The 12,717-nt window shown below is 41.3% G+C and overlaps 1 protein-coding gene across 13 annotated transcripts in view; it reads left to right on the top strand.

The window, feature by feature from the left end:
• The window catches only part of stat4 (signal transducer and activator of transcription 4), a 74,002-nt gene that overhangs the window by 7,779 nt on the left and 53,506 nt on the right, over nucleotides 1–12,717 (top strand). For all 13 annotated transcript variants that reach the window (XM_062457384.1, XM_062457397.1, XM_062457392.1 and 10 more), the window contains exons 3-6: nucleotides 5,562–5,697; nucleotides 7,377–7,475; nucleotides 7,919–8,011; nucleotides 8,546–8,624. In XM_062457384.1, the coding sequence (XP_062313368.1) occupies nucleotides 5,562–5,697; nucleotides 7,377–7,475; nucleotides 7,919–8,011; nucleotides 8,546–8,624 (407 nt within the window). The remainder of the gene's footprint in view (nucleotides 1–5,561; nucleotides 5,698–7,376; nucleotides 7,476–7,918; nucleotides 8,012–8,545; nucleotides 8,625–12,717) is intronic.

Genomic DNA, 12,717 nt, shown 5'->3' on the forward strand with positions numbered 1-12,717 from the left:
TGTGGTAAGCGTTGTTAGATTCAGCCAACGTTGAAACTGCTCTAATTCAATCATATTTTCACATACCAAGGTGAAATTGTTTGTGGTACTTCAGAATGATGTCATCCTGTTGAACTGAACAGATAATCAAAATTATGACAGGCCAAAAGACTATGACTGGATTCCAACCTACGACCTTATACTTTACAGGTCACCATCCCAGCACATTGAGATATTCTCAGTGCTGAATATTGTCATGTTCAGTTACTGTATAAAAAATAAGCTGTTTCTCCTGTGGTAAGCATTGTAAGATTCGTCCAAAGTTGAAACTGCTTGTACATTTCCTATAAAAACGGGACAACGGAATGACTGGGTTGCTGCTGTAAAGAATAACTTACTCATAGTTTTTTTTAAAAAGGTTGTTAGAAGTGCCATAACTTGTCAAATTTCAAATCATGCCTAGCATCAGTGGGGATGTGTCCTGGCTCAGGTTACTGAAATGAATTTGTGCAACAGGCAAGGGATCCACCTGAACAATTAATTTACTTCATTAGAGATAACCATTAGAGTTATCTCTACCATGCGTAGACTACAAGTAGCTAGCTACTGTGGTGAACCTGGCTTGTTTTGCAGTGGTTTACACAGTCTCGCTAAACAGATGATTGGAGTGTTGTGATGGGCTCAAATAAACACGCATTGCTATGTTTTACAACCGGAGGATTTATCGGGAGACTAGAAACCGTTTGGTCAGAATAAAAAATTAAAAACTATGCCTCTGACTGGTATTGAACCTTGATTACCAGCACAACATCTCAGCCAATTGAGCCATTCCCAGGCATGGAATACACAAAGTTCAATAACTGGATAATTAAAAAAAGCTGTTTCTCCAATGGCGAGCATTGTCAGATTTGGTCCAAGTTCAAACAGCTGTAATTCAGTCATATTTTGACATATCAAGGTGAAACTTTGCATGGTACTTCAGAGGCATGTCACCTTAAAGCTTATTAGGTTTGAACCATCCTTCAAAAATACATTTGATTTAGTGACACAAACATATTGAGGCAATGTGGACATTTACATAAATACACCCATTTCAGCCATTTTGTACTTGATTCAATTGCCTTAAGTAACGTTTTTAAATATGTCAATGATACATATCTGTACCAAATTTCAAGTCAATTTCACCTTTGGTTCAAGAGAAGAGGAATTTTGAAGGTTTTCCCAAATTATGACAGTACAGGAAAATCCATCATGGCGGACCTTATGGGTCCTTGAGGCTTTTTTGTTCGCCATGAGAAATAAGGCATGCACACCAAGTTTCAGAAGAATTGGAGCAATGGGGTGGAAATGCCATCACTTTGAAAATCGGACATTTGGGCGTGGCCTGTGGCGCCCCCTATGGTCCGATGTGGCCCATATTTGGTGTGGGGGTACCCACTTGGATGTAGTATCAATGTGCCAAATTAGAAAATTTATGACTAGGGAATTTTTGAGATATTGGGGCGCAAGGAGAAGAAAAATAATAAGAATACCAACAATAACAATAGGTTCCCTCCTACCGGAGGAACCTAATAAGAATACCAACAATAACAATAGGTTCCCTCCTACCGGAGGAACCTAATAATAAGAATACCAACAATAACAATAGGTTCCCTCCTACCGGAGGAACCTAATAATACCAACAAACACAATAGGGTCCTCCTGACAGAGGAACCCTAAATATAGCTGCAAGCAGCAATGGAGGGGCCAAGCAGTCCAGAGCAGGACATGGCACCATAGCACTTGTATAACACCGCAGCCCTCCTCTGCTCCTCGTGGGAATGATGGAACCCAAGTTTGATGACAATCGGACAAATGGTTGCTGAGATATGCTCTCACGTCTCGTTTGGCGTCTTCCCCGCCGCCTTTGATCGGCTCTACCAAACAAACGTTTTTGAAAATTGAAAATCCATCTGATTCCTTTTTTCAAACTGGGTCTAAACATCATCTGTGCCAAATTTGGTAAAAATTGAACAAAAATTATGATTCCTGCCATGCCCCCTTTTAGTCACATGACACAATCTTTGGAGGACATCCTCAGAATAAGGTTCCGAGGCGGCGTACCAAATTTCGTGTCACTGCCTCAAAGAACTACTGAGATATGACTTCACTTCCTGTTTGGTGGCTTTTCTGCTGAATTTGATAAAACTTCCAAAGGACATCCTCCCACCAACCAAAGCTTTCGAAGTATGGACTGACATCCATCCATCCAATCATAAAATAGAATCCACAGAGCATTATTGTGGGAAAAGACTTCAATTGGGTGTACTCTCTGCGTTGGGAAGTTTGTTGACATTTGTTGTTGGATATTAAGTCATTTTAGCAGACGCTCTTATCCTGCTAAATTGATCGAGTATTAGTTGAGCATTTTTGTAATGTTATTCAACTCAAATTAGTTTTTTCAAATTTCAGGAGACGGAGGAAGTATATTATTTCTTGGTTTTAGAGTTTAGAGTGTAATTAATTAACTGAGTAGCTAGCTAGCAGCAGATGGGCGAGATTACTTTAATTACATTTACATTTAGTCATTTAGCAGACGCTCTTATCCAGAGCGACTTACAGTAAGTACAGGGACATTCCCCCCGAAGCAAGTAAGGTGAAGACACAACGTCATTTGGCACAGCTGGGAATCGAACTGGCAACCTTCAGATTACTAGCCCGACTCCCTCACCGCTCAGCCATCTGACTCCCTACATTACCTTACCCTTGTTATATACATTTGCATTAGGTTGCTAGTTGGATTAATGATACATTTGAACATAAGTACTTGAACATGTTACACTACATAGCTGGTGCTTGTCCTCCTGTCCTCCCAAATTCTTTGAGTCACCAGCCGTCACTGGAATCAAGTATAACGTTGTCATTTAGTGGCTGTATTTTATCTTAGCCATAGCTTTGATAACAACTTTAGGTAACTATTTATCCAGTCACAAGTACAGTACCTAGCTGGTTTCAGTCATCTAGTTTATACAACTCTGACTGAAACAGTCTTTTGACCAGCTGATGTATTGGCCCTAGTCAACTCTGTTTAGGCTACTTACAAACTACAGGATTTTAGTTGTGTTGGCGTAGAAGGCATTGCCTTGTTCATTGTTGAACCATTGAAGAGCAGGCTTTTCTGTGGAATAGTTGTTTTTACACAGTGTTAAGAGGTGGTCATTGCGTTTGTGAGTTGGTGGCATGGGTTTGCATTCCAGTGTCGGATGCCCCTAAATCTTTAAGGAAAAGAAAAAGCCCCCCCCTCACAACAAAACCTCATAGAAGAAACACTGGTGCTTATCACGACACTTGAGAATGATCACCAACTCCTGTCATCATCCAATCACAGCCCCCAGGGCCGGATTAACAATTTTCTGTGCCCTGGGCAACAAGGCTTAAGCCCCCCCCCCCCCCCCCCCTGTGTTTGATGTGATTCTAGTTACGGATTTCAAAAATGAATGCGTGCGTGCGAAGCGCGCAAGCGAATTTTTGGGGCCTTTATTTGAGCGCAAAATAGTTTTTTGAGCTTTATGTAAAATACACATTTTACAAGCCGTTTTTCAATTGGTAAAATCTTGTCAGACAGGAGGTAAGAAAGTAACAGCTAGCTGGCGTCAGTTACTTGTAAAATGCATAGATAATGTTTAACAGTAAAATCTCAATCTAGCTTGCACCTAAATAAGTTAAAACATATTTGAGTGTGCTAACATTAGCAATAACGTCAGCAAGTTTGAGGTGTATGCATAGGCTAACCATTAAATTAGCAGCACATTTCCCGTATTTAACAATGATTAAACTTACCTTAAAGTGATGCACGGGCACCATCTCGCAGTCTCTTTCTTTCTTTTTTTCCTTCCCCTGACTCCTGTTATCTTTTTAAGCCCATTTTAGAAAAGTTGACCTAGCCTACTGTCAAAGTTCGTCAGCCCACTGAGGGAAGGGCACCCACAGCGAGCTTGGGAAGTTGAGTGTGTAGCCTATTTGTTTATGTTTTGTTTGGGGGGGGGGGCACCATTGTAACTTTTTGTGAGCATTTAAATACATCTCTTGTTCTGCCTGTTTTGTAATATACATGTCTAATATTTCTATACTAAAATAATATCGGTATTATAACTATGATGATTTTTCAGTTGGCTATTTTTTGGTGCCCCCTCAGGAGTTGGTGCCCTACGCACAGCGCGTAGTGAGTGTTATGGGAGCGGCGGCACTGGCTACTAGACTACACAAACACTGTTTTTGACGTGATTTAACATAACATTTTGATCGAACGAGTTGCAATAAAGTACTCACATTAAGGAAAGTCAGGACTGCGTTCATAACGTGATATAACATTTTAGTTGACATTGTCCAGGGCCCCTTAGTTGTCATGTGCCCCTGGGCAAGTGCCCAGTTTCCCTAATGGTTAATCCGGCCCTGACAGCCCCCCCTCACACGCATCAGTATACGTTAAGTAAATGCGCCAATTCGCCAATTAGCTACCATTATGAGAAATGGCTTAAAACGATACACTTTATATACACACAAAACCGAACCCGCACTTTTGCGGCAGGCCACCCTTTGCCCTGTATTTCATAGTGACAAAGTTGGCAACCCTAGTGATGACATCTGTTACACCAGGTGCCATTGACCTGGTGTGACAAGGGGGCCTTGTCAGCCATGGGCCTGGCAGCCCGTTGGCCTCGTTACCGAAGCACACTGGATACACACAGTTAGACAGAGCTCAACCGACTTGGGCCACTGGTGTGTTGGAGTGAGTTTAGAGGGGTGAATGTAATCAAATCGGTTAAACTCACTCCTCAGTAGTATAAATACCACCCACCCGTGGCAGGAAAGAGTGAACTTTTCAGTGACAACGCTGTTTTTCTTGGTGTTCAGAGGTAGTTGTCGCGTTTGTGAGTCAGTGGACCCGGGTTTGTGTCCTTGACAACACAATTACTCATACATGCCCAGAGACCATAACACCACATTTCACAGATGAGGTGGTATTTGGTAGTCTTTTTTGCCTCCATACTTTGCTCTTTCCATCACTCTGTTCATTTTGGTCTCTTACAGCACCTTTTTCATGCTTTATTGGACAGTTTCTAAGTGAAGTGTGCCAGGAAAGGCCAGCAGGCAGGGAGAGGGAGAGAGAGGGAAAGACATGCAGCAAACAGCCAAGGCTGGATTCAAATCCAGGCACCAGTGCTCTCTTTCTTTTTAATAATGTTTCAAATCTGTTGATTTAGGTAAGCCTTAGATTTGGCCAATGTCTCGCACTTCTTGTTTCTCAGTCTTATAATGGCTTGCTTGACTTTCATTACAATTCTGGTCCTCATAATGACAAACTGCTTCAAGACACTCACACAGGTTATCATAATCCTACAATGAATACAACTTTCATCACAGACACCTGTTTAACATTTTGTCCCAAACATTATCATGCCCTCAAATGGGGGGCTGTGTAAAAGGTCATTTCTACATGTTGAAAACAGAATTGATGAAAATACCCTTTAATAAAATCTGAGAATGTGCACTTTAACGACTTGTGAATGTGATACAGAACACTGTCAAATCTGTGCTCTCAGGGACACAGCTGCAAACTATGAGTCCATGGCTACAGTTCTCCTCAGCAATCTCCTATCTCAACTGGAGAGACACTGTTCGCAGGAGCTGAACTTCCTGCAAAGACACAATTTGAAAATCATCAACCAGCAATTACAGGTGCCAACTTATTAATTAAACCTACAATACATTTTACAATGTCTGATAGCGAGAATACAAATGTATTTTCAATGTCAGTTCTTTATTATGTTTTTATGATATCTTTATTATAGTATGTAAAGAGTAATAATGCTCAGACATTGCAGTAATGTACTCTGATACTTTCACTTGAAACTGAATGGCATAGTTTCCATGAGATTTGAATAGAAAAAAAGAGGCTCTTCATAAGCATTGGAATTTTTTTATTCATGTTCACAGGGGTGTGGTTTAATTCTTGGAACAGTTTCTCATCAACTGACAGGAAAGAAATACATTTAGCATACCAACGTGGAACCTTGAGGTTTTAACAGCTATTTCCTGTGCTTGTGTGTACATAATATGATGTTTTTCAAGAGGAAGTGTGAAAGCGCAGGTTTAGAGGTTTGGTGCAGGGTAGAGGAACTTCAGCTCTGAATGTTTACAGGGCACTTTTGTTTTCAGTCCCCTTTAGCACCTGCCAATTGTATAAACATACAAACAGAAACATGTTATGTGAAAAAAATATTTTATCACAGCAGTTCGTAATAGTAACTTAAAATGTTTTGAGAATTTGTCAAATTTAGAATACAAGAATTGTTTGTCTATGATAGCATTGTTTGCTCAAGCAACCTCAGCATTTAACATTATTTCTGTAGGCACAATTTTTGTCATGACAAAACATCATACTTCTTACTCCTTAAATTGTTAGTGTAGAAGTCTTGCTTATTTCTTTTACATTTACATTCATTCATTTAGCAGACGCTTTTATCCAAAGCGACTTCCAAGAGAGAGCTTTACAAAAGAGTATAGGTCACTGATCATAACAACGAGATAGCCCCAAAACATTGCGAATAGCCAAACATGAAGCATACATTGTGATAAGCAAATAAGTGCCAATGGGGAGAACCATAAGAGCATGTAGTTAAACAAGTTACAAATTAAACAACATGAACCTCAAAAGTGCAAGAGTGTACCTGTAGAAAAAAAAGCAAGCAACAATAATATAATTCACAGCGAGTACAAGAAGTTAAATCAGTTACAACTAACCAACAAGAGCAACAAGTCTCTCAGTAAGAGTCATTGTGTTCCTGGGGGAAGCTAACATCAGGTCCAGCAAATCATTCCTAAGTACCGTTGTACTCCCGGAACAAGTGCATCTTAAGCCTTTTCTTGAAGGTGGGGAGACAGTCAGTGTCTCTGATGGAAGTGGGGAGTTGATTCCACCATTGGGGGGCCAGACAGGAGAAGAGCTTGGGTTGGGAGCGGGCGCTCTTGAGAGGTGGGACCACCAGACGGTTATCAGAAGACGACCGTAGGTGGCAGGTGGGGGTGTAAGGCTGGAGGAGAGACTTGATGTAGTCGGCAGCAGTCCCGTTCACTGCTCGGAAGGTCAGTACCAGGGTCTTGAATCTGATACGGGCCATGATATTTCTATCATATTTTTACATAAAGTCTACTGTTAAATTGCGTGCACTTGCCAGAAGGCATGAATGGCAATGGCAATAGCTTGTGAACAGAATGGCATGGACAGTGAAATGCACAGGTGCATGTTGCTTGGAAACCTGTCACCAAACGTGTCAGTTAGGCAACATGATTACTATTTGTGTACAGAATGTGTATTAATTTAATGTCCATTCTGTCCATTTATTTTCCCTGCTTAGAGGAAATACAAGGATAACCCTCAGCTCATGGCGGGAGTGATTTCTACCTGCCTTCGAGAGGAGCGACGTATCATCTCAACGGCCTGTATGCAGGAGCAGGTATGACATATTATTATGGAGACAGAGATATTCCTTTATTCACTCTTTAATTTTCCATTCCTGATCATTTAAGAATGAGATGTTAAACTAGTAGCTGGGAATTAATTATTCTGTTCAGTATTAGTTGACATAATCTATTTAACATCACTAGTTGTTAAATGACAGGTGAAAGTACCACGGCCAGAAAGTATTCAGAATTCAGTCTCTTTTCCCAAAAATCTCTGCATGATAAAAATGGACATTGGAAAAAAGAAACGTTTTACTCCATATGCCTTCATAGCCTATTCTAAAAGTAATGTTTAGATGCAATGATATAGCTGTTAATGGAATGCTAGTAATGTGATACACCTGTCTTTTTTCATGCAGTTTTTGCCATCATTTAGAGTTGATTAGATGGTGTAGTAAGAACGTGGAAAAAACTATTACAGGGTAATCTTTCACAGGGTCCTTTAGAAAAGTCAATGCAGAACTCGGAGGCCATGGAGAGGCAGAAGAACATGGACAACAGAGTTGCTGTGATAAGGAGTAGTGTGCAGGTAACCAAGTTCTCTGCTGTTCTAACTAGAAGTGTTCAGACATTTGACAGGCTGCATTCTACTTACACAGTAATACTAACAATTAACACTATGCTCTTGCTTAGAAGCAGAAAGAGTAAACATAGATCAGCAATCAAATAAACATAGATCCTCCAGTGTTGGACATGCAACTTTTCATAATATTTCATAAGAATTTATGATTAAATAAAATGCTCAAAATCTTAGAACACAACACTGTAGAACACAACAACTGTAATTCATTTATCTTCTGAGCCCTAGTTGTAAAAGAGAAGAATGGAGTTCACCACCCTCAAAAGGTTTAGTGTTTCCTTGAGAACGCATCCTCATTATCCATGCAAAAGAAAAATGCCATTAGCAGTGAGGAACAGACCAGCTGTTGATCAACTGTTGCTTGCAGCTGTTTTCACAATCTTGGTGTAGGTGACAGGTCTAATTTAAGGGTTACCAGGGGGTATGGTTGGGGACCAAAAAGTTAAACAGTCTTTGGTTTTCCTCATTGTTTAATTTCTACAGATGATGGACCAAGCTGTAAAATATTTAGAGGACATGCAAGATGACTTTGATTTCCGTTTTAAAACCCTTCAGTCTCGAGGTGAGCCTGTGTGTGTATGTGCGTGGCTTTATTTCTGTAACATTCCACTGTCTTGTTTACAAAAACCTAGAATACCACACATCACACCCATAATTGCACTGGTTAGCTAGCTTTAGAATGTATTTAGATTATTGTATTTATGTCATGTACACACATACAATATAGGAAGCGAAATCCCATTATAACTGTAAATAATTTGCATCATTGGCGCGGTAATTTAATAACCATTGTGATGGTGAAGTGTTTGTTGTAGGGTACGGAACTATGAATATGAAAATGCTATTAATATTGAATTGAACACTGGTCACCCTTTTCATATCAAAGGCTGATCAGAATCAGAATTTGGTTTAATCGCCTTGTAGGTTTACACAAACACAGAATTTGATTTGGCAGGAAGGTGCAAACAATAAACATATACGGATCTTGAATTAAAAGTAAAAAATACAGTATTGTAACTCATTCTAAGAACTAAACAATAACATTTTTTTATTATTTAAAACAATTTAAATATATATAAAAAGAATAATAAGGTGCAAAAGAGATCAAGGTGGCTTGTGCATAGTGCAATGGTTGTCAGATGGACTTGTCATAGATAATAGTTAAATGTCAGTGGGAGTCCTTGGCCTTGTTGAAGAGGCCAGTAGCAGATGGAAAGAAACTGTTCTTGTGGCGTGAGGTTTTGGTCCTGATGGACCGCACAGGGTGATGGGGGTGAGTGTGAGTGCGGCTGTGTTCTTCCGGAAGTCCACATTCATCTCCACTGTCTTAAGAGCATTGAGCTCTAAGTTGGTCACCAGGTTGTCAGCTTCCCACCTATAGTCAGTGGTGGGGGGGGAGGCCTCTTGGGAGGTAAGATGTAGTACAGGACAGTCCAATTGTCTTGAGAATCTGCAGTATAATTTGTTCAGGTCATTGGCCAGGTGAGAGTCGTTAGTGGTGTGGGGGGCTCTGGGCTTGTAGTTTGTAATCTGCCTGAGCCCTCACCAGACAGAAGCACAGTCGTTAGCAGAGAACTGGTGTTTTAGTCTCTCTGAGTACAGTCGTTTAGCCTCTCTCACCACTTTGCTAAACCTGTTCTTCGACTCCTTGAATCTGTCTCTATCCCCATTCCTAAACGCTTGCTCCTTCTCCAACCTCAACCTTCTGCGCTTTGCTGAGAACCAGGGCTTGTTGTTGTTGAAGTTCACCCTAGTGCCTGTTGGAATACAGCAGTCCTCACAGAAGCTGATGTACGACGTCACAGCCTCTGTGAGTTCATCCAGACTATTGGTAGCAGTCGTGAACGTATCCCAGTCAGTACAGTCCAAGCACGCCCGCAGATCCTCCATAGCCTCACTGGTCCACTGTTTTGATGTCCTCACAGCAGGTTTACAGAGCTTTAGTTTCTGCCTGTATGCAGGAATTAGGTGGACCATGGCGTGGTCAGAGTGTCCCAGTGCTGCTCGGGGGACGGTGTAGTAGGCTCTACTGACTGTAGTGTAGCAGTGATCCAGAGTTTTCCCTTCCATGGTAGGGGATTTAATTAATTATCTGTATTTGGGGAGATCATGGGTGACATTGCCTTTGTTAAAGTCGCCTAGTACAATAACCAAGGAATCCGGATTTGCTCGCTCAACACTCAGTATCTGGTCGGCGAGCACACGTGTGCTTCCTTGACGCTTGCCTGCGCACTCGGAGGCATGTAGATCTGGAGTTAGATTAGTTTCATAATTCACAAACAAACGTAACGCGATTCACAAATGTATTTCACGATTCACAAATAAATGTAAGCGATTCACAAATGTATTTCGTGATTCACAAATAAATGACCCCATTACATTTGTTTGAAACCTGACGAACACGAGTTACAAATCGGACAAACACGAGTTACAAATCCCTGCATTTGTGTGTGGATTTTTGGAACTTTCCTGATGCGTTTAGATTCACAAATGCATTTTTTATAAAAGATATTCTCTGCAGATCGTCTCTTCCAATTTTAGCCAATCACAGCTAGCTTGCTAAACGTTAGCCTAGGAAACACTTAAAATGACTAAACATGGATCCTGCCATTCTCAAGAATATTCAATAACGTATGATAATCGGTTTAATAAGATTAACAAGCAATATTTCACCTACATGCTACCAGACGACATTGCTCGTGATCTGAAGGAGACAATGTCCGTTATTATAGCAGGTTGTTGAAGTCCACATAGACACGTTAATGTGATTGGCTTAAATTGGAAGAGACGATCATTTTTACAGGGGCCCCTGTAGGCCCCCGTGTAGAACCGCCCCTGGTGCCAATGCAAATAATCGTTACGGTGCGACCTGTTTTAATTTCTTGCTAATTAGCCTACTGCACAGTACGTGGCTGCTGTGAGCTGATAGTGACAATTCAACTTTCTATCCAACGTTACATAACCAGTTAAACTGCATCTTCACGTTCTTAACTTTAATGCAGATTTTTGGTTAAAATTAGCCTTCAATCACACCGCGCCACAGTGTGCGTGCGCTCCAAATTCTCACTGACACATCCAGGCCCCTTTCAAACACGCAAGCTTGGAGCAACGCACACACATCCCAAACCTTTTGGCAAGGCTGCCCAGACCAAGCCCCCACCCCTCCCTCCTTGGCTTGAAGCAAAGGCTCTGGTGGACCTTGGTGGATTTTGTATTCAATGGTAAAAAGTTTTCCAAATTCTGAAACATTGAAAGTATAGGCCAAGAGTACCACAAATGGCCCACCATTGCATTTTCAAAGTGATGACATTTCCACCCCATCAGTTTTAAATGTCTGAAAATTGCTATATATGCTTTATTTCTCACGGGGAACAGAGTAGCCATACAGTCCGCCATGTACGGTGATTTGGGAAAACGTACAAATATCTTCTTATGAACCATGACTCCAATTGACTTAAAACTCGGTATGTATGTGAAGGATACATATATTCAGCAAAAGGGAATATAATATAAAATGACTGAAATGTACAACCCCAATTCCAAAAAAGTTGGGACTTATCAAATGTTTAAACTGATTAAATATACAATTTTAAGGAAAAAATACTGTAATTTTGAATTTGATGGGAGCAACACATTTACATTTAGTCATTTAGCAGACGCTCTTATCCAGAGCGACTTACAATAAGTACAGGGACATTCCCCCCGAGGCAAGTAGGGTGAAGTGCCTTGCCCAAGGACACAACGTCATTTTGCACGGCCGGGAATCGAACCAGCAACCTTCGGATTACTAGCCCAATTCCCTAACCGCTCAGCCACCTGACTCCCGTCTCAAAAAGGTTTGGACAAGGACATGTTCACCACTGTTACGTACGATGTTAAAGGTAACAATGTTTGACTGTCAGTACTGTGCCAGCGGAGGGTGTCAACGGTGTAGGGAGGCACAAGCAATGCAGCGGGGTCTTACGGATGGGTTATGTACATTTATTATCATAGCTGCGAAAAGGTATTGGCAAGCCGCACCAAGCCGTAGTGAAAATACAATGACAAATAGACAAGGGACGTACCAGAACAAAAAGACACGGAGAAGGGACTATGAGCGATTCCCAATGAGACAAACAAAGTGCACTATGCTAAGGACCAAAATGGCCCTGTTGGAAAACCATTAACTACCTACTAGCATTTCAATTCTAACCTGACTACTCTAAACTCTAAGTTACAAAGGGTTCAGGTGGAACCGCTCCTAAACTACTGTGCATAACATCAGTTATCTACGTGTTGAGGAGTATACCCATGGGTCTCTACACTATCTCCCTTCTCTTCTTACACATCTGGACAAAAAAAACAGCCGCCCAGCGCGACTCCCCTCCTCTCATACGACAAAACAGAACACATTTATGCGTGACAACAGTGTCTTATTTGGCCTGATTAGACACAGCCGCGCCAGTTCCGGATCTCGACGTCGGGGCACACACTCCGACGTCATCACCAGCACTGTCACAGGAACACCTATACTATACACAGGAACACCTATACAGACAAGACATACAAACAAAACACACACACCCTACAGGCAGGAGTGGGAGCCGTAACAACCACTGTGTAGCATTCCATCTTCTAACAACAGTCTGTATATGTCTGGGAACTGAGGAGACCAG

The sequence above is a fragment of the Osmerus eperlanus genome, chromosome 3 (assembly GCF_963692335.1).
Source record: "Osmerus eperlanus chromosome 3, fOsmEpe2.1, whole genome shotgun sequence".
NCBI lineage: Eukaryota > Metazoa > Chordata > Actinopteri > Osmeriformes > Osmeridae > Osmerus > Osmerus eperlanus.